This window comes from Carassius auratus, unplaced genomic scaffold, assembly GCF_003368295.1.
Source record: "Carassius auratus strain Wakin unplaced genomic scaffold, ASM336829v1 scaf_tig00216162, whole genome shotgun sequence".
Classification (NCBI taxonomy): domain Eukaryota; kingdom Metazoa; phylum Chordata; class Actinopteri; order Cypriniformes; family Cyprinidae; genus Carassius; species Carassius auratus.
This window is the reverse complement of record NW_020528435.1, coordinates 200,613-224,127: the sequence shown is the minus strand read 5'-3', so window position 1 is coordinate 224,127 and position 23,515 is coordinate 200,613. Positions and strand designations below refer to the sequence as shown.

The following is a 23,515-nucleotide window of genomic DNA, read 5'->3' as shown; positions in this document are numbered from 1 at the left end:
ACGATTTTCTTCATCAGTGATTCAAGTATTTGAAAAGGTGTACAGAACCTATCACTGCATCTGTTACTTAAAATGAGCATAAATGAAACTTTTCAAATATAGTGAGTTGAATTATCGTCTTGTTCAATGGTAAAAAAGCAGCGGTCCAGTCAAGTTGAGCGATTGAGCGGCGATGCGAGTGTAGTCTGTCCGCTGGTCTCCCGGTGGCCATGTGCTTCATGATCCACAGCTTGTGCCGAGCAATTTGTCAATACCACCGGCTGGCCCAGTTTGCAGTTCAGGATTCACTCTCTGGTGGGAACGTCAGTCTGTCTTCCAATTATAGCGCCAACTCGCTCGCCGAGCTGCTCCATCTACGGCCCGATTTTCAACCCTCACACTTTATTAAAAGCACAGGAGAGGGCTGCACTTCAGCAAATAGATTTTATATCATTGAGACGCTACCGTTTTGCTGCTCTAAAAAGGTTTTCAGACCAGCAACTGTGCAGAAAACTCAAAATGTGATGTTACTGAAAAACATCAAATAATTATGCACTGATTATGCTATTCTAAATAAAATATTTTGAAACATTAATCACATGATATCCTAATTAATATTGTGAATTTATTTCACTGACCCTTCGGTAAAAGTTAGAAATTACACAAAAAAAGTGTGCATAGTTTTCAGAGAAAAATAAGCAATACACCAAGCACCAAAACAATAAACCATTAAAAGAAACCTTAATATACAACAATTAAAATAACCTTTAGAATTGAGTGCAAATTACTTCATTGGGGTTATGCATTATTTTTACATATTCTATTCTAGTATTTTTAGTTAATTATACGGTATATGTTTATAATTACAACTGAATTGACTTTGCTCACCTAGAGGTTGAAATAATGCTTCAAATAATGTTCATAATCTTTCATAAATCAATGCATGCACTGACATCATGCAATCTGATTTACACCATGAAAACATCATCTGAAAATGACCATAGATTTCCTCCATAGATTGAGGTAAAACCATGTAGATGCTTACCTTGATGAGTATTTTGCCCTTTAGGGCTTCAGGCGAAGGCAGAAGGCCAGACGGGTCGGCAGGGATGGAGGACGTGTCCAGTTTATCACCCAACACTTCAGTCAGATACTGAGCCATCTTCTTCTGCTGAGGGACACTGCAGTGATTCTCAATGGACAGAATCACGGGAAACCTGAGGAAACAGTACAACACATGCATTTACAGATCTATCATTATAGTGAGTGAGATAATAGAGAATCCTTAAAATGTAATTAAATTGTGAGACAGAAGGCTTAACATGGCAGCTTCCAATTAAAAAGTGTTCAAAGTGGCTTATTCTGAAATCTTCAGAAAATATTCTGTCTCATACAAAATAAAACAACACAAACAATATTTCTAAGGGGTTGAGCAATAATTATTTTCAGTGACTTCAGGTCATATTTTATTTTGTTTATTTTGTCGATTTGTGGAAAGCACAAGTATTTTTGGTACAAGAAACCATGATACATAATCCGTAAGTAAAAACAAATAGCTCTGGATACTGACAGATACTGCTGTAAAAGTGCACTTTTACTGTCATTGCCATTTCTAAACCTAAACAAGCTAAAGTGGCAAGCCAAACAGACACATTAGACACAGATCTCATCTGACAGATGTGTGAGATGAGTCTAAAAACAGCTTTCTGTTTACCGCGACCCCCAAGAACCCTTGACAGCGTACAGTTTTATTGGATTTTTAGCTTTAGTAACAGCAACACCTGAAAGTAATAGTGATGGAGAAAATCATGTAAGCATGCTGTCAGTGTGAAAGGTTCAAGCGGACACACACGTTCACACACTCAACAGCGCTGGTGTCAGGCTCAGAGGATGAGCTATTACAAAAACATTGTGACTGTGCTTTGCTGCCAGCAGTCGGACACATCAACCTTCAGGATTGAAACTTATAGGAATGCTCAGATAGACTGCAGAGTAATCATTGTCTTTGGAAGACTCCTCAAAGAAAAAAAAAACTAACAAAAACAAAAAACTTTGCACTAATATGATATTTCATGATATTCAGTGATATAGATCAATGAGAAAATTAGGCTATACTTTGAAAGCATATTAATCAAAGCAAAATATAATGCATTATGAAGAAATTTATATATATATATATTTCACGTTTAAAATTTCACATTTTTTATTTAGAATACAACATTGATGATATATCAAATGTTTAAACTGAGAAAATTTATACTTTTAAAGGAAAAATAACTTGATTTTACATTTCATGGCATCAACACATCTCAAAAAAGTTGGGACAAGGCCATGTTTACCACTGTGTGGGATCCCCTCTTCTTTTTATAACAGTCTGCAAACGTCTGGGGACTGAGGAGACAAAGTTGCTCAAGTTTAGGAATAGGAATGTTGTCCCATTCTTGTCTAATTCTTCCCTGAAAGAGACGACGTTTGGATGGGAGCATATGTTGTTCTAGAACTTGGATACACCTTTCAGCATTGATGGTGTCTTTCCAGATGTGTAAGCTGCCCATGCCACACACACTCATGCAACCCCATACCATCAGAGATGCCGGCTTCTGAACTGAGCGCTGATAACAACTTGGGTTGTCTTTGTGCTCTTTAGTTCGGATGACATGGCGTCCCAGTTCAAATTTTGATTCGTCTGACCACAGAGCAGTTTTCCACTTTGCCACAGTCCATTTTAAATGAGCCTTGGCCCAGAGAAAACACCTGCACTTCTGGATCATATTTAGATATGGCTTCTGGCAACGGCGATTGGCACGGTGGATTGTTGTTACAGACAATGTTTTCTGGAAGTATTCCTGAGCCCATGTTGTGATTTCCATTACAGTATCATTCCTGTATGTGATGCAGTGCCGTCTAAGAGCTGAAGATCACGGGCATCCAGTGTGGTTTTCTGGCCTTGACCCTTACACACAGAGATTGTTCCAGATTCTCTGAATCTTTGGATGATATTATGCACTGTAGATGATGATAACTTCAAACTCTTTGCATTTTTTCTCTGAGAAACTCCTTTCTGATATTGCTCCACTATTTTTCGCTGCTGCATTGGGGGAATTGGTGATCCTCTGCCCATCTATGCCTCTTATTGCTACCTGTCCCAACTTTTTTGGAATGTATAGCTCTCATGAAATCCAAAATAAGCCAATATTTGGCGTGACATTTCAAAATGTCTCACTTTCAACATTTAATATGTTATCTATCTTCTATTGTGAATAAAATTTAAGTTCATGAGAATTTGTAATTTATTCCATTCCTTTTTTTGTCCCAACTTTTTTGGAATCGGGTTTGTAAATATATTATGATTTAGCTTATGATTCATCTTAAAATCATCTCCATAATGTAATTTGTTCACATGTAGAGACATTTTTAAATTACTTAAAATATATAAAAAATATATTAAATTGTATCAAAAAAAAAAAAAAAAACATCAACATGAGTAACTATGCACAGCCCTGAATTTGTTAATAATAATAATAATAATAAAACAGACACCAAACGTGTTATATTCTCAAATAATAATAATAATAAACAAAATTATAATAGTTAAATATATCGTTATGTAGATTGGTTGTGTTACAGATTGATAGTCTCTTCTCATCTGAGACTATTTTTGGGTTAAAAAACCCCTCAGAAATCTGGCTAATCTGTTTATATCTCAGTCAGTTCACATTTACTGTCTAATAACCTTTTGAATCAATTAATATCCAATATAGATGGTTTATCTTACTGGTTTTTGATGAATGCATATTTGTTGATGGTCTCGATAACATCTTTAAAGAGGATTTTGGAAGTCAGGGTGTAGCCATGATGTACGATCGGTTCACCATCTTGTCCATCCCAGCAATCCACTAAAGGATGATAACAAAGAAAAAAAGTTGTTGTTTTTTAATTGTCTAAAATAAATGTAAAGTTCATTTATATTATTTTAGAATATACAGCAATATAAATGTTATATTTATAAAAAATATATGTAAAATATATATTTTTCCAAATAAAATGTAAAATATTTAAATCATTCAAAGAACTTTTCTCATGAATCTTTTGGATTGCAAAATGCGGAAATCCACATGCACTGGTTCACTTACTTAAGAAGAAGCAACAAAAAGCACTAGAAAATCAGGCCAATCTCACCTTCCACACATCTGCAGCCGGCCTGCAGCACCCAGGCGTACATATCCACCCGAGACTGGGACATGAGCTGGTCGCCCATCAGGTAGGTGTTGTGGGAGGAAGCGATGAAGTAGTTACTGAGGGGATGCGTCATGTCCTGGTTCACCTCGTGATGCTCAGGATTGAAGATGTCCCCTGCAGGACTGCGCATGTAATTTGTAAAACCTGTGAGGGACAGTTAGGGACAATTGTGAATTCCTTACATAAATATTTCCCAGTAGTTGAATATCACTTCTCTGATATAACAGTGATGACAATAACAATGGAACAATGACAGTGACAATAAAATAATAATACAAAAAGCAGTCAACTTAAAATTGTCATTGGGACTGCAAATAAACTAAAGTTAGTTGGTTTCTTTCTTTCTCCCTTTTTTTTAGTGTGGTAAAAATAAATTAAAATAAATCAACAACAAATCCCATAATAGGAATTAGACCCTAAAAGCAACACATGATATGAATCTTTCATATATAAATGCACATTTTATAGTTCTTTATTCTAGATATTTTGCACAATTGATTATTCATGTCTGTTTATTTCCTAAATAATTTCAGCAACAACTGCTTCATAGTAAAAAAGTAGACCTTCACCAGGGTAGCAACATATTTCATTTTTGACAGGAAAGAAAACAAGAATGTGAGGTATAGAAGTACAGTGCCTTAATTAGTTTTATTATTGTTTAACAAGATAGTAGACAAGTGTCATGATACACTCGGGAAGGAGTGAGGAGATGCAGGAGAATTCTTCAAATATGGAATTTAATCGTCAACGGCCATGTAGAGGAACTAAAAAGACATTTAACAGCATACAAAGAAAACTGGGAAACAGGGTTTAAATGGACAGAAACTAATGAGACACAATCCCCCCCTCCCGATCCACCCTGGATGCTCTCCTTGTCTCCACCCTGTTCCAGGCCTGCACCAGCCTCTAGGGTGGATCATGAAGCCATGGCAGAATAGACAGTTCATTGAGCCATGGCGGATCAGGGGACCCAGGAGGCCATAGCAGATCAGGGGATTCAGGAGGGCATGACAGATCTTCTGTGGCCTTAGGTGGCTCGGCCAAGGTCATATGCCCCCCCCCCAAAAAAAAAAAGAAAACTGGAGGAGCAGGCACTTGAGGGCTCTATGGGGCTGGCACCGGCACTGGAGCGAACTCTGGGGCTGACTGGAGATCCTGAGCCTTTCCTGGGTGGAACTGGGGATCTGAAGCCCTCTCTGGGCTTAACTCGCGAACAGGAATCCTTTCTGGGCTTGACTCGGGAACAGGAACCCATCCTGGGCTTGACTGGGGAACAGGAGTCCTTCCTGGGCTTGACTGGGGAACAGGAGTCCTTCCTGGGCTTGACTGGGGAACAGGAGTCCTTCCTGGGCTTGACGCGGGAACAGGAGTCCTTCCTGGGCTTGACTCGGGAACAGGAGCCCTTCCTGGGCTTGACTGGGGAACAGGAGTCCTTCCTGGGCTTGACTGGGGAACAGGAGTCCTTCCTGGGCTTAACTTGGGAACAGGAGTCCTTCCTGGGCTTGACTGGGGAACAGGAGTCCTTCCTGGGCTTGACTGGGGAACAGGAGCCCTTCCTGGGCTTGACTGGGGAACAGGAGTCCTTCCTGGGCTTGACTGGGGAACAGGAGTCCTTCCTGGGCTTGACTTGGGAACAGGAGTCCTTCCTGGGCTTGACTCGGGAACAGGAGTCCTTCCTGGGCTTGACTGGGGAACAGGAGTCCTTCCTGGGCTTGACTGGGGAACAGGAGTCCTTCCTGGGCTTGACTGGGGAACAGGAGTCCTTCCTGGGCTTGACTGGGGAACAGGAGTCCTTCCTGGGCTTAACTTGGGAACAGGAGTCCTTCCTGGGCTTAACTCGTGAACAGGAGCCCTCTGTTGGCTATACTCTGAAACAGGAGCCCTTCCTGGGCTGAACTGGAGATCAGGAGCCCCTCTTGGGCTGAACTGGGTATCGGGAGCCCTTCGTGGGCTATACTCTGGAACAGGACCCCTCCCTGGGCTGAACTGGATATTGCAAGCCCTCTGTGGGCTATACTCGAAAACAGGAGCCATTCCTGGGCTGAATTGGAGATCAGGAGCCCTTCGTGGGCTGAACTGGGGATCAGGAGTGCACTTACATGGTGCTCACACTGGAGTGGGTGCTTTTGAGGAGCAGGCACAGCAAAACGCTCTCGAGTAGCTAGAGTTTCGAGACTATAGCCAACACTGGAATGAGTTTTGGGACAGGAGCCGACACTGGGGCATCTTGAACACTTGGCGGGCTTATCACATTTATGTCTGTTGGGCTTGCCATATGATCAGGTGGCGGACCTGATTCGGTTGGTAGTCTCGACTAGAAAATGGCCGGCTGACTTGACATGAGAGTGACCGGCTGGTTGGAGAGAGCCATGGCCGACTGACTTGACTTGGGAAACGGCGGGCGGGCAAATGGGTCCCAGATCGGAGGCTCTCCAGGATGACTGCCTCCTACCAGTTGAAGTTGGTGGTGTCTGGAAGCTCCGCGGGGGGATAGTATGTAATCCCGATTGGGAACAGTGTCACAAGAGTTTTTCCATCGAGGGAACTGACAGGGTTGTGGCTCATGTGTGCCATGGCGTAAACTTTGCTGTTCCTCCATTTGAGGAGGGGAGAAACGAACAGAATGAAAAACCAAAACACAATTCAAAAAACGTTAGAGGTTACACTCAGAAAGGAGTGAGAAGACATAGGAGAATTCTTCAAATATTGAATTTAATCAACGGGCATATACAGGAACTAAAAAAGACATTTAACAGCAGACAAAGAAATCTCTAGGAAACTGGGTTTAAATGGACAGAAACGAATGAGACACACCTGGGAACAGAATTACAAACTAATTAATTAAGCACAACCAGAGACGAATTCACATGATGAGGACAGGAAAAACCAAATAAGGAGAACATACACATGACAACAAGAACTCCATTTGAAAGTAGAGACGTTTATACAGTACATGCTATTGTAAAGACTGTAATTCTATTAAAGTAAGAAGCAACTAACTTGACTAAGGTCTATTCTCATCGGATCTTTTTCACATTTCTCAGAAGCTGAAGTCATTATAGTAAACTAAAATGAATGAAAACAAAGAAATCAAAATAAAAAAAAAAATAATTTTGTGTTCCCATTTGCTCCCTCAGTCATTGCATTAAAAACACTCACACAGAGTGCCAAAGTAATAAAACACAACATTTAGTGTTATAAATGTACATTGATATTTGTAAAAATTAAATGAAAAATGAAAAAGGAAATGCATCATCACAGTCCATAAAAATAGATTCCTACTGAAAGGACTGGCAAAATAAATAAAAAGTGCTTACCGTCAATACCCAGGACACCCAGTGTTTGGTTTTCAGGACAAGGCTCAAACTTAGACACAATTTCGACGCAGTGCTCCTTTGAGACATTTGTCATCTGAAACACAAACAAGCAATAAAGAAAGAAAAACACTTACAATGCATTCAAAACTATACTATACTGCTATCAAATTAAATCAAGGTTAATTTTTATTCATATTACTTGTGGAATAGGTGATAAATAACACCGCGGGGAGACCCGATTGTGAAGTCCGATTGTGACACCTAACAGCTGGCATGATTAGTCAATGAGATTCCCATTCACGCCAATCAGTGTCAGATCTTTCCTCCAGCTAATGCAGCGGGGGACGGCGGGATCCTGCCAGCTGTGGATACCGGATCCCAGTAACACACGCTATACATCAACATAAGGTTTAACTTAAATCTTAAATCGGTCTATGTTTTTCTGAGCTCTGTTTTTCTCTATGCATTAAGAGTTAATGATGGCATTTGATTAGGGACACTTTTTTATCTGCTGGTAACTACTTGAGACCAACACAAGTGAAGTGTTATCATGAAGTAAGGCTCACTCTGTGAGTGCTAACATTTGCTTGAAATGCTAAATTTCTCATTTTATGTAGTTCACTGTGGGCTTTTTGTATTTTCAATTTCAATTCGACTGCATGCTGGTGCTTTGTAATGCTGTACATGAATGCATTTAAACATTTAATGAGATTTTAATGACTACCTGAGACATTATATTAGCTTGTCAACTGCTTACTTGAAATAGCACTTAAATCAAACATCATGTGGGTTATGTGCCAGTTAAAAGTAAAATGAAAATTTATCACTAGAGGCGATTTTGCAAATGAGGTTACATAGGTTAATGAACAGCAGAATAACAGGCATACTTGTTAACATGTCAATTCACTTGAGACGACTGTAAGTTCATTGTGATTCCATTTTAAATCACAAATCAGTTTAGAGTCCAGAGGCGTCTTTAAAAAATATTAATGTCTAACCAAGGTCACTCATTTATGAAATTCATAACCACTGCAAGTGTATATTTCATTTTTTGTTTTGTGTGAATGACCTGCAAATGTTGTCTTAGCGTTTCAGGCTACTAATATACATTCAAATAAAGCTTAAGCTGCCCCCTTTAGCAAAGCTTTATTGAATTCTGTGCTGTTCTTCAAAACCATGAAAGATTTGGGAGTGTGTGAGGACAGTCTTTCCGAAATGTTGGTGAAAGCGCCTATGATCACATTAGCATAGAAAGGACACGCTGTATTTATCAAGTCTATCAAATGATGTGCTTGAATTAAAAAGGAGGACATGAAAACAACACCACAACAGATGCTTTGAGGTACCTGCTACTTTATTACCTTTTGTTCAGTCTCGAGGAAGCGTTTGAGGTCGTCTGTGTCCAGGTGGTCTTTATGGTTGCTGTAGGTGAGCATCAGCAGGTACAGATCGCGCCGGGTGGACATCATCTTATAGAAAGAGCAGAACTCCTCAAATCCCAAAGTGCCCTGGTTGTCATCAGTGTCTGCCTCCTAAAGATCAGTGATGGAGAAAGACTGAGATGGAAAACTTCAAAGAGTGTTATTAGGTCCTTGAATTATCAATTAAGAAACAAGGAAAATTAAGGTGAAGCAAAGCGTTTGACTTTAGATTGGGATTTGGATATTACACTTGTCATTAATAGGGAGATGTGGTGTTATTTATTATGGATCGTTCTATCCCTCAGGTAAGAGGGTTATAAAACACTGTGTCATTGAAGTAGACATTTAAGGGCTTTTCTATCGTGGAACCCAAAATGATAAATTTAGCAGAATGTTTATGCTGCTCTTTTCCATACAATACAATAGTGCCCATAATGTGGTGCCAGTTGTAAAAAAACTGTAAAATCACCATAAAGCAACCATAAAAGTGGCCTCTATTCTGTTTTTAGGCCTCAACCAGGACTTTGTTTTTGTAAAGATATTTCATGCAGAAACTGTTTATCACTTTAAGTACATTGTAATACATTTTCTGCATAATTTTTTTTTTCTTCCCGTATTCTGAAGAAAAAAAAAAGTCCAAAGGGTTTATGAACTGTAATCATTTTAGATAAAAAAATGTATATTTAGGCGAACTTCTGTAAAACAGTAAGGCACAGTTAGATTAGACAGGTAGATTTGCATCCTAATGCCTGACTTCAGTCACTGATCATTGGTTATGATGGAAAATAAACCAGCGGCAGCTCTTCAATCAACTGGAGAAATGGCTCATTCAGCAGCAGCAGCCCACTGTCACAATTAAACCCCTGCCACGCGCAAAATCAAACCCCTAGAAAACAACAGCACCTCCACATCTCCTACAGCTCTCAGCCCATAAGAGCCCAGAAGTGTTTTCTCAGCTCAGTGAATCCCAGGCTCAGATGCCGATGCTGATCCGGAGAACTGCTGAGTCAAACCAACACATAATAAAGGCTTGCGGTGAGCCGAGGCGTGGAGGATGTACAGTAATAAACCCTGAGCTAAGCTCCTGAGAATTGGTGCTTTATGGAGAGAAGCATTTAAACAGGTCACAAATACTGAGGGTGCTCAGAAGGGCTGCATTCACAACGCTCCCTCCGAGGAGCTGACATCACTTCCTGTGTGTATATCAGCATCTCAATACTACAGCAAGAATGAAAATTACACCTTCTTTCTTTACGTGAACATTTGGGCCGCGCTATGCAAATCTTCCCACATTGTGATGTAGACATGTGGGGGCGTGATAGAACGAGTCGTTTTCGGGCGGGATTGTGGACGAGGCGTAACGTTTATAAAGAATATCTCTTTGGATTTCAGACTTTAGTCCTTGCAACTTTACAGATCTTCTTTATGCACCAATAGCTTGTAACACTCTGAAGAGAAAAGAAAAATTTAAATCACATCATATGACCTCTTTAATATTATTATTAATTGTTTCTATCATTACTAAAAAAGAAAGAAAGAAAATTACAGTTGTTTTTGATGCACTAAATGCAGGCTGGATGAGCATAAGAGATTTCTTTCAAAAACATAAAAAATAGTAATGTTTCCATTTGTTTCTTTACCTATACTGTATGTACATATTAATCAAACACTTAGTAAGGTAATCCTTTATTTGTTTGTTGAGTATCTTATTATAGCTATCATATTATTATTATTATTATTATTATTATTATTATTATTATTATTATGCAGTAATTTCTTCAGTTCGGTTCCTGAATACCACATAAGTAAATGAACATCAGTGCTTTTATCAGTGATCGTTTATATTCTTTCCTAACTGGGTATTGGAAGGATTCCCCCTCACATTTAACCAATATTGACTACAGATATAATCATATAATAAATATTAATAATAGGATATGATCTATTGCATTGCTACCTTAAATATGCACTATATATACAAATCAAGTGCAAGTGAAAGAGACGATTATTACTGGACAGAAAATAATTTAATTTCTAGTTAGTTGAAACTGAACTGGAATGTTCTTTTTGAAACACTAAAAAAATGTCCTATTGTGTTTGCTCTTAGACTTTGAATACTAAATGCTTTGCTTCTACTCAAACCAACTCACACACCTGCATTCGGAGCTGGACTTCTTTGCCTGTCTTTGCCTTTTGCTTCGTTATGACAAACATTTAGAATTGGTTTAATTGCAGGTGAATGGCAATTTAACTATATCTACTGAACAAAGGGGCTTGTATTTTGCTGCCTGTCTTGACTGGTAGACTGCTGTATAGGGGATATTACAGTTATGGAGGCCCTTCCTTAAAGCCAGAGGCCCTAGGCAATAACCTGCTCATAAGTAGCACCGGTCCTGGCTGAGAATCACACAGGTTAATTTTGAGGTTAAGCCAGAGAATTCAGGTCCAAAGACTTCATCTGAAAAACACATTAACATCACACTCTGTTGTTGAGCAGGACCAGATTGCCCCCCTGTGGTTTACTGTGTCTTACACTAAAGGCCATCTGCGTCCATTTACAGCAGATGGGGTGGACGCTGATGAAGTGTGAAGCTTAGTGACCTGCAAACAGCTGACGTGAGGTCTCAACCACATACTCACACACAGTAATCCAGACGGCCTGGAGAAATGGAGCACATTTGAGCCTCACACACCATAACAGCATGGTGTGGCACAGAAAAATAAAATAAAATAAAATAAAACTAGATATAAATGTCACTGTGTGAAACACTGTTTATTACGCTTTTCTGCAAAGATCTTCAATGCTGACCATTTACCTGGTCAAACAGGACTATATTCATATTCAAGATTTAATAATTGTAAAAGATATGGGACGATTGTCTCATGCAAAAATGGCAAAGGCTTTTTCAAAATGGCAAGATTTAATCTGACTTTCAGATGTTAGGACGCATAGAACACTTCTATAATTTGTCCCTACACGCTGCTTGTAAGGAACTGCTTGCTGCATCACATCACTTTTACTCTTGTGATAGTCAAGCTGTTAATTAGAGCCACTCAATACAACTATTTCACTTATTCTACAATACTAATATTGGAATTATTTTTGCAATATTCTTGGTTTTTGGAAAGATCTAAGAATTTTGTTGTAATCGGGGTCAAACATTTTAGGATCAAACATTTCTGCTGTATCTAACAAAGTAAAAAGTAAACTGTGGTTGGTCACTTTACATGCCAGTCTGACTAATTGGGTGACTTCATGTCTAAGTGGGCAATTTTTGACCAGAATAAGACCCAGTGTGACCAGTCTTACAAAAGCCACAATATCTACTGATAGTTCAAGCATTTATATGGTAGATACACTCACCAAACAGTGAGTTATCAGTTTGTGGTAGCTTTCCAAATGTTGTACTTTTCAAAGTTGATTTGACAATCTTTAGTAAGTGGCTATAGTCTTTATCAACCAATACCACTGTTTTGTATTGCAGTGTTTTTGTACGTCGTCATCGCGTCTTCCTGTCTGTAAGCGCGCATACAGTCACGAGTTTCTGCTCGATGTCGGCAGAACCCCATTTTTACAGTTAAACTCCACGCACGTGGAACAGCTGAAGGATCTCGTCTGCTACGGAGGCCTTCACCATCACCGACCCCCACTACTGCATCTTGCCCACAGCGGAGGCGCCACAAGCGGTGTGAGAGCAAGCAGAAGAGGGGTAAGCGTGGAGGTTTTCGGGCTAGGCTAACAGCTAAACCACACAAGCCATCTATCATCTATCAGTTTGTGGTAGCTTTCCAAATGTTGTACTTTTCAAAGTTGATTTGACAATCTTTAGTAAGTGGCTATAGCCTTTATGAACCAATACCACTGTTCCTGAGAGATCAGCTGATCATAAATGCTCACCTTAAACATCTGTTTGACTTTCTGTCTGGGCAGGTTGACATTGAGCTTGTGCAGGAGCTGTAGGACTTCACTGATACTGAGGCAGCCGTCTCCGTTCTTATCGGCCTCAGTGAAGGTCTGCTTCAGCCATGTGATGGGAAGAGTTAAGGGTCTGAGAGCACAGAATGGTAAAGCACCTACACTAACAACAAACATGTCAGACGCCATTTCGTTTCATCAGGGCAAGCATTTAAACAGCTAAAAGTGAAGTTGCAAGTTTGCTAAAAATGTCCAGTAGCGTGACAATAGCTTTTTTTTTTTATATATATATTGCACACCCTTGCATGGAATCTAACTCTTTTAACAGTTCCAATGTTCTCATGTTTCCTAAACTACTAAAAGTCTGAATAATAGTAAGACAGATAATGTCAACTTTATTGATTTTTTTGGGAATGGGAGCTCCATCAGGAAGGATATTGGTCACGAGTGCGTTGTCGCTTGGACAGACTGTCTTCATCGCTGATGCCAGCCATAAGGTACTTAAGGCCAGTAATCCAGGTGCGAGCTTCTTCTCCTGTACCTGACACCAGATCAAGGGATGCCATGTGCTCGCCATAGTAGATGCTGAAGCAGCAGTTGGGATCAAAGCTACCGTCGGCATACCGCTGGAAGATCTCCGACTGCTTCCCCTCACACACTTCCCGAATGGAGTCAATTGAGACTGTGAGGAAAAAAACAAAAAACAAAAAAAAAACACTGCAATAGGAGCTGAGAAGTTAAAGAGATGACATTTACACTGTAATGCTTAGGTGTTCATTAACATTCTACTTTCCTCCAAGCTGCAAGATCCTCAAAGAAACATCATCTCGCATCAACATCCCAATGCTACCAATGTGTTTAATGAAGTCTCTCAAGAATAGATTATGTAAATGAGCAGATGGCTACCTCAAATTAAACACTCTCCTACACCAATGCAGACCATTTTGAAACATTTAATTAATCAATTTGGGCTCATTTAAACCTCTCTGCCAAGAGTAGCCACATCTGAACAGCATGCTGTAGTAGTATGTTCCTCGACCCAAAAAACAAGCAATCCAAATAACCACTGGATTGGCATATTATTCAACACATGCCTGTTAACTAACACCTATGTTTAAGATGTATCACTTTATCAAGATGGGATTTTAGATAAATAAATACTATATACCTGTTTATTACTGTCTAGAATACTTGATTTTGATTGGCCAGTCATGGTTCCGGTTTGGTATATTGCAATGTTCTTGTAATAAACAGCAAGAAAGTGAAATTTAGGTAAGATTAGCCAATAGAAAGACCATATGGAGACATTTTAAAAACATATTTTTCTTGTGTTGACATATTTCCATCAGAAACAGGAAGTTGGAGCAGGACAAGCTTGAGCTTTTAAAAAAAAAAAAAAAAAAAAAAAAAAAACACACACACTTGTGTAATCTATTGTTGACATTAAATTATAAATTATAAATGCTGCTATTCAATTTTTTTCTTCAAAATTGTGATTTAAATACCAAAAAACTGAATTGAAACTTTACGTATACAGATAATCTATACTGCAGCAAGTAAACATGTATAAAACACATACAAAGTTCCATGCCATGATTTCCAGTAGGAGACCTATAGACTGCTTAATACTTCGGATCGAGGTGGTAGCTTGTTGCATGCTGTAAACATATTTGATTTCATTTGGAGTCTCTATGAATCCTTACAGACTTAAAGTTCTCTACCCTGTGGAAAAGGTATGTTTTGAAGCATGGCAGGAGGTTGCAGCTGGTTTAAGCTGGTCCTTAGTTGTTCATTGGCTGGTTTATGATGGTCCTAAGCAACTAGTTCCTGCTCAGGACCAGCTCATAACCAGGCTTATAACCAGCTCAGGACCAGCTGCCATACCTAACCAACATATGCTGTTTTTTTAAACGGTAATGAAACTCAAATGCAGTTTTTATTAAGTGTGTATCAAATGGTGCATGTGTGTGCTCAATGAGGCGACTGCTATCTTTCCTGTTAAGACTGATGAGTAATTGAGTCAACTTAAGAAGCAGATTAATTCCCAAGGGGGCGGTGGAATGTCAAGAATGTCTGAACTTTATCTTCCCTTTGCAAGACACAATGAGCGCTGTCATTTAGACATGAATCATGATGTGCTACTGAAGTAACATTCCTCTGTGAGGTGTGATGTCAATAACTCGAGGACACCCTCAGGAAATAGAAAAGGCAAGAGAGGCAGGTCAAGATGTAGATGCTGTAATCTATTCTAGTCATATGCATGGGAGTTAAATCAACTGCAGCAGACATTTATATGAATGATGGGCAGATGTAAAGTATTGCTTTTTTGAATGCTTCCTCTTAAGTTTTCAGTTTCTCAGATTTTTTGAGAAGATCTCCTTTATATAGGATATATACTCTATCTATCTATCTATCTATCTATCTATCTATCTATCTATCTATCTATCTATCTATCTATCTATCTATCTATCTATCTCTCTCTCTCTCTCTCTCTCTCTCTCTCTCTCTCTCTCTCTCTATATATATATATATATATATATATATATATATATAGAGAGAGAGAGAGAGAGAGAGAGAGAGAGAGAGAGGAGAGAGGGGGAGAGAGAGAGAGACATTTTATACTATGTAAACATTTGTATTTCCTAAAACGATTTTCTAATCCTGCTCCTGGAGTTTAGTTCCAACCACATTCGCCATCTTGGTGTTAACCAAGATGGCAGCGCATCCACACGCAGAACGGTGTTTTCGTGTCTTTTGTCTTTTGAGTTGCAGTGTTTTTGTACGTCGTTATCATGTCTACCTGTCTATAAGCGCGCAAACAGTCACGAATTTCTGCTCGATGTCGGCAGAACCCCATTTTTACAGTTAAACTCCACGCACGTGGAACAGCTGCAGGATCTCGTCTGCTACGGAGGCCTTCACCATCACCGACCCCCACTACTGCATCTTGCCCACAGCGGAGGCGCCACAAGTGGTGTGAGAGCAAGCAGAAGCGTAAGCGTAGAGGCGTAAGCGTAGAGGTATCCGGGCTTGGCTAACGGCTAAACCACACAAGCCATCTATCCCCACCATCGTACTGGGTAATGTACGCTTGTTGGACAATAAACTGGACTATATCCGATTACTATGTTCAACTCAGAGGACTGTAAGAGACTGTTGTGTTTTTGTGTTCACGGAAACATGGCTCAGCAACAGCATTCCGGACTGCGCTATTCAGCTCGATCAGCTGACATGCTATCGTGCGGACAGAGCTCTCTTTGCGGGCTTTGTGTTTACATCAATGACGCGTGGTAATACTGGTGTGATCTGCAAACACTGCTCACCCCTGGTGGAGTTTATGATTAGTAAGTGCCGGCCTTTCTATCTGCTGAGGGAATATACTGCTATACTGCTCATTTCGGTATACATTCCCCCGATCAACATAATCAGAAACAGGAATGAAGCACTTAATGAACTGTACCAGCACATCAGTGAGCAGCAGACAGCACACATGCTTTTCTCATCATAGCTGGGGATTTCAACCATGCTGACTTAAAGAGTGTGTTTCCAAAAATACACCAACACATTAACTTTCCAACACGAGGTAATAACATTTTGGACTTTGTTTACACCACACATAGAGGAGCCTACAAAGCCCTCCCCCTCCCCCACCCCGGAGCCTCAGATCACATCACTGTCATGTAATGCCTGCATACAGACCGCTCATTAAAGTTGCCAAACCAGTTCACAAACAGATTAAAGTGTGGCCAGAAGGATCATCACAGGTTCTTCAAGACTGCTTCAACACAACTGACTAAGACATGTTTAAGCAGGCTGCAAAATGCAATAACAGCACTGACCTCCAGGAGTACTCAGAGACTGTCACTGCCTAGATCAACAAGTGTATTGATGACGTAACAGTCACAAAAACCATAACTGTCCGGGCCAATCAGAAGCTGTAGATGACAGGGGAGGTCTACAGACTCCTGAAGATGCGGGACGCTGCCTTCAGAGCTGGAGATGAGGTGGGCCTGAGAACAGCCAGGGCCAACCTGTCCCGCAGCATCAGAGACGCTAAGAGACAGTACTCCAGGGGGATAGCCCATCAATTCAGCGACAGCAGAAACACTAGGAACCTGTGGCAGGGGATACAGACCATTATGGACTACAAGGTGATGACACTTACCCCAGACAGGGTGAGGAGATCCTTCAGCAGGATCAATGCACGCAAAGCTCCGGGTCCTGACAACATCCCTGCATGAAGTGAAACAGCAGAACTCACTGATGTCTTCACAGACGTTTTCAACATCTCACTGAGTCAGGCTGTTGTTCCCACATGTTTCAAAACTACCACCCTCATTCCAGTCCCGAAGAAGCCATCTCTGTCCTGCTTCAATGACTACCATCCTTTAGCACTTACCCCCATTCTCATGAAGTGCTTTGAACGACTAGTCATGCACCACATCAAGTCTACCCCACCCCCCTCCATGTACCCCTTCCAGTTTGCATATTTCGTCCAACTGGTCGACCGATGATGCCATCGCCACAGCTGTCCACTCAGCACTCTCACATCTGGACAAAAAGGATTCATATGTAAGAATGCTGTTCATAGACTTCAGCATTCAACACAATCATCCCTCAACAGCTCATTTACAAACTGGTCCAGCTGGGGCTCAACACTTTGCTGTGCAACTGGCTGTTGGACTTTCTGACTGGAAGACCTCAGGCAGTACGGGTCCAGCACCATCACACTGAACACTGGGGCCCCCCAAGGATGTGTGCTGAGCCCCCTCCTCTTCACTCTGCTGACCCATGACTGCACACCATCATACAACTCCAACGTCTGCATTAAGTTTGTGGATGACATGACTGTGGTGGGTCTCATTAGCAACAAAGATGAGACAAACTACAGGAGCAAGGTGAGCCGCCTGGCCGAGTGGTGCAGTGACAACAATCTCTCTCTGAACGTGGAGAAGACAAAAGAGATTGTTGTTGACTTCAGGAGAGCACACACTCAGCACATTCCTCTGACCATCAACGGTGCGACTGTGGAGAGAGTGAGCAGCACCAAGTTCCTGGGTGTGCACATCACAGAGGACCTCTCCTGGACTGAAAACACAGCAACACTGAACAAGAAATCACAACATCGTCTCTACTTCCTCCGCAAACTGAGGAGAGCCAGAGCCCCACCCCCCATCATGTACACCTTCTACAGAGGTACCGTCGAGAGCCTCCTGTCGAGCTGCATCACTGTGTGGTATGGCGCCTGCAACGCGTCCTGATGAAAGACTCTGCAACGCATAGTGAGAGCAGCTGAGAAGATCATTGGTGTCTCTCTCCCCTCCCTCCAGCACTTTTACGGAACCTGTCTCACTCGCAAAGCCCTCAACATCACAGGTGATCCCACCCACCCATCACACAACTTCTTCAGTCTACTGCCATCAGGGAAGAGACTGCAGAGTCTCAAGGCCAGGACCAGCAGACTGAAGGCACCACTGAACTATGAACCCCTCCCCCCAGATCCCACATCCCCAGGTCCTTCCAAGCCCCCCCCCCCCCCACTAATATACGATGACATGCACCAGTCACTTTGTGCAGCATTGGTCTGCTCACTACCTAATTCAGCATGGAACTGATATCATTCTACTACCTCATCAGTCAGTTAAATAAAATAACTACTCTTGAGCCCTTTTTCACTTTAATCAGACTTAATATGCTTTTTTTGCACTAAAAATCTTTTATCTGCACTGTTGTTCACTTCATTGATTTGCACTCTGATTTGATCTGCCATGTGCCTTGCGCTGCTTTATTTTACTTTATTTTAAATTTTATTATGTCTTTTTTTACATTACCTTATTGTATATTTGTATCTACATTTTATATTTGATCTAGATTTTTAGGCCCTACTGTTAATGTTATCTGTATGCACCGGGGGTCTGAGAGTAACGCAATTTCAATTCTCTGTAGTATGTACTGTACATGTGGAAGAATTGACAATAAAACAGACTTGACTTGACATCCAAACTGAATATTAATTATAAATGTAAATTATAAAAACTAGATTTGCCCACTACCTCTCTAGCGATTGGGTTTTATGTTTTGTGCTTCAGAAATGTGATGTGATTTCTAATAAGGGATGCTCCGTGATTTTTTGTGGTGAATTGAGGGGTTTTTCAGGTAGCGAAAATTCCAGTGCACTGTAAGGATTGTGCATTTGAGACAGCTCTTAAAATGGCTTACTCCCTGATTAGTGCCCTGAAAACTGAACCAGGGAGCTGACTGAGATGCACCCAAATTTCCCCTCATCTAACACAGCTAATTCAACTCATCAGCTTGTTAATAATGGCAGCAAAATCCAAAATGAGTGTCCGATAAGCGAGGCAGAAACGCGTAGTGGTGGTAGGTCTGCAAGACATTTTGGGGAACCCAAAATTATTTTTTTATAGCATCGCTCCAAAACCCCCTTTTATTTGGCACCTTTGTTTTTTTAAGAGTGAAGGAGAAAGATCTGAGACAATTAAGTTCAATTGAGCAATAAAAGAGCAACAACTGAGTAATGAGATTTTGGTAACACTTTAGATTAGGGAACAATATTCACTATTAACGACTTGCTTATTTGCATGCATATTACTAGCATGTAATGTCTTATTCTGCATGATCATATTTTATACCCCTACCAAATACTTAAACATAATTACAACAACAACTACCTTACTATTAATACGCAGCAAATTAGGAGTTTATTGAGGGAGAACTTTTGGATAATAGTGAATATGTGTTCCTTAATTCAAGGTTTCTAATTCTAATTTCAAGAGATTCAAGGTCATAATAAATCATGGTCAGTGAGAGAGAAGTATAATAAAGAGCAATGCATTAAGAACGACACTTACTTTTGGCTTTCTCATTCTTCCTAGAGGGCCGCCAGCGGATGCAGGACTTGTGATCGTCCAAGTAGAAAAAGCGCACAAGGCCTTTGGATCCTCCACGCAGTTTCACCATCTGAGTGCCCGTCTGCATGGAGCTCATGCATTTCTCCACTGATGGAACAGAAAAACAAATCATTAGATGACTGAATATGAAATTATATTGTGTTGCGTATGAAAGAAAGACAACGCTTGCCCAGACCCAACTCTCACTTGAGAGTGAAAATACACCAACGATATTTTTAGCATTTCGGATGGCTGAGGTTAAGTTGTCGGCACCACAGAATATTATTGGCAAACCCCAAATAAACTCTTTTCAGCATTTTTCAGTGTTTGTGTGCGTTACTCAGAGGACTAACCATCCATCAAAATATCTGACATGCTCAAAGCGGCCGGCAATCATTACTGTGACCTTTATGAACTTCATCGAAATCCAATATGTTTCATTTTCAAACATCACTCTCCTCTCACACCACAACTATTGTTCGGAAAGGTTGAGTGTTTCTCTGTTACTCCAGAGCTTTTTGGAAACAATTATGGATTTTAAATAACTGGCACATTTACTTTTAAATTTCCTCCCAATTGCTCATTTCACAATTGACACACAGTTGCAAAATGCTGAAACTGTGTTCAACACTGAGAGGAAAATTACCACGAAAAAAGGAATTATCTGAAATTACCAAGCAATGCTCCAACATTAACATTTCTAATTTACTCTTATAAAATAAGACTGTAGCAGGAGCATGACAAGTGATGCTTTGATATATTCATAGCATTGCCATAGTACATGAAACAGTGCTTTAAGTCTCATAACAGTGCATGGACAAATAACTAACAAGAACAAAATCCTAACAGACTTTACTCCACCAAACTCCTTTTAGGAACAGAGATGACTGCAAGATTTTAGTTGTTCATTATTCATGCACTTATGAACACAAACAGTGTGAAGTAACACTAGATCTGGCTTTGGTAAAGAAGTTTCTTCAGAGAACAGACCGCTGTTATATAAACACCAGATGAGCTGAGAGACGATTGTATAATAATCAGTAGTGAGTTCACAATAGTGTGTCCGCTGTTTCCATCTCTCAGTATTAATGTGGTATTAATATTGACTGAGCTCATCTGAGGTGGCTCTTTATTTGATAATTATGCAGGAAGCATTGACAGACAGGATGTAATATAAGAAGATTTTAGCAGATCACTAAATCCAGGTTTGAGTGATTGGTTCATACGCTTATGTTTTATTTAAAGTGATGGTACTCTGACTGCATGACTAAAGTACCTAGTTCAAGGCCAATGGGCGATGGAATAGTGATCCCAGGGTCATCATTAATTGTAACTATAAAAAATACACCATTTAAACTTACATTTAGAACCAAAAAAAAAAAAGAGAGATCTAGCTTTGTAGAAAACAACCTATATACAGATGTGTGAAAATGATTGTTCACTCCCAAAAAACTTTGTTTTGTAACAACATGAATGTAAGGCATGACAGAACGTTGGGCGTTTATCTCTTAATAGTCAACACAGCATGGCATTCCTGTGATGGACTGCAATGGAGCCGTCCATGGTATGTTCTTTTTTCCTACCACCTGAGACTTTGAGGTAAGCCCCACAGAAAACAAGCAGTATGGAAAATGGATTGATAAAATGGAATTCTTAGCCCATTTTGCTTTGAAATGTGTCATGTTTCTGAGTAAAACATGATATTTCTGGCATTTTTTTTTTTTGTGCATTTGGAAATACTGGATTATGAAAACTATGCATTCTATACCAGAACTGCCAAAAAAGTGCGTATTTCTCATTTTATTGTTTAAGTTGAAGTTGAACTAAAATTAAATAAACTAAAACTGAAAACTGAAACTTAATAAAAACGAGGTTATAAATCTTTAACTAAATTTAAAATGAAAACTGAATATATATATATATATATATATATATATATATATATATATATATATATATATATATATATATATATATATATATATATATATACTATACAGTACTATACAATAACATTACTACAATAGTACTATATTCAACAATACTAAAATAGTGGTGTGTTATTGTGTTATTGTGAATTAATGTTAACTTGCACTGAACTATTCTGTTTAGAATTTTTTTTATTTATTATTATTATATTTTTTTTAAAGGCAGCATTTCCAAATGGCGGCCTTAAGGAATGCCTAAATAGATTTTTTTTCTTTCTTTTTTTTTTTACACAGGTTCATTTCAGAGTTTGAGCAAGTTATTACATTTTGAAAAAGATTACAAAGACAGACTTTTCTTTAAAAAAAAAAAATGCACCAATTAATCATTCACAATGAGACCAGGAATGTGCATTAAGATAGTATATGGAGTCGGTTTGGATTTCATGTTGATTTTAAGCTACTCCCAAAGAGAATACACTCAACAATCACAGTAAATAGTTAATTATATTAAGAGTGTTATTGTTTATGGTAAGGTGACAAAGAACATATATTTGAAGAAAATGGATTGGAACCTGCAGCCTTTGTCATGATTTGCCAATTAAACCTTTAAATAGAAGGTAGGTGAGTTTAACAAAAGTTCTGCGAGACAGTGCCAGCTGAATGCACCATAAATTCAGCCAGCAGTTTTTCCTTGATATTCTCACAAAAGCAATGGTCTTTTAAATTGATCTGATCCCTGTTGCTGAATACACAGCAGGAAGTTCAGAATCAATAGGGGTTAAGCCAAACCGCTGTTTGATTGCTTGAACAGTAGACACCAAAAAAAGAAGGCTTTAGTGAATGTGTCCCATGTTGTGCAAAAGCGGTCTAATGCAAGCGTTTCCCATGAGGTACCTCATCAAAAATACTCCTCTAGTGGGTCTGAAATGGTTGCTATGGAAACCAGGTTCATGGCTGAAGCGTTCGAGAAACCTGATTGGAAATGTAAAAAACGAAATAACTAGTCGTGTTGTTCACTGACCAGCTTGGATACTCACTTAATCTAGTTGGCTCAAGAGCCTTGTTGGCAAAAAGACGTTACAACTTTGATCAGTTAAGTCAACAGAAGCTGCAGTGATTGGTGGTGTTTAAGCCTTTTTAACAGGGGGATCCTCTAACGCTGCCACATAGCAGGTCAAAGGATGTGTGTCAGAGAGAAGTAAGGTAAACCTCTCAAGCAGCATCCATCAAGGTATTAAAGCTTAAAAGGATTGCCCATATGTCAACCCTTGAACAAACAGGTGCCTTTCCATCATGACCAACAAAAGAAATCAGCCTTCTTGACGTCTCAATGCGTTGATGAAGCCAAACGTCAAACTGATACATTGTAAACAATCGAGGAGAGCAATTAAAAATAGTTAATTGTGTTAATTTTTCATGACAGCAGTGACATACAGTCACATCCAGATAACACGACCATATTTTGAAGTAAATTTTACTGTATATTAAAGCTTGCTATTCTGGTGGTAGAAATATTTATTAAGCATGGAAATGCAGTTACGAAGTTTACCCTAATATAACATATTGACATTTTTGATTAACAAACACAGAGAAATTGCAACTGAACTTGACAGCCAGTGATCAGCTTGCATTTAATTGAAAATGTTTACAATTCATTATTTTTATGTTTAAAACTGAAAATTTTCCTATAAGTATTGAGCAACATGAGGATGGCAGAACTAAAAAGATGCTTCTGTAGAATATGTGACTGATCAAATTTAGACATGAAAAGGTGATTTTAGATTAAAAGTTTGTGCAGTTTAGCTAT

General features: G+C 39.5%; 1 protein-coding gene across 3 annotated transcripts in view; it reads right to left on the bottom strand.

The window, feature by feature from the left end:
• LOC113097250 (1-phosphatidylinositol 4,5-bisphosphate phosphodiesterase eta-2-like) overlaps positions 1 to 23,515 on the bottom strand; it is a 128,844-nt gene that overhangs the window by 21,444 nt on the left and 83,885 nt on the right. For all 3 annotated transcript variants that reach the window (XM_026262467.1, XM_026262469.1, XM_026262468.1), the window contains 8 exons: positions 19,742 to 19,888; positions 13,311 to 13,554; positions 12,855 to 12,984; positions 8,897 to 9,067; positions 7,536 to 7,629; positions 4,159 to 4,362; positions 3,755 to 3,875; positions 1,025 to 1,196 (listed from right to left, as the gene is read on the bottom strand). In XM_026262467.1, the coding sequence (XP_026118252.1) occupies positions 1,025 to 1,196; positions 3,755 to 3,875; positions 4,159 to 4,362; positions 7,536 to 7,629; positions 8,897 to 9,067; positions 12,855 to 12,984; positions 13,311 to 13,554; positions 19,742 to 19,888 (1,283 nt within the window). The remainder of the gene's footprint in view (positions 1 to 1,024; positions 1,197 to 3,754; positions 3,876 to 4,158; positions 4,363 to 7,535; positions 7,630 to 8,896; positions 9,068 to 12,854; positions 12,985 to 13,310; positions 13,555 to 19,741; positions 19,889 to 23,515) is intronic.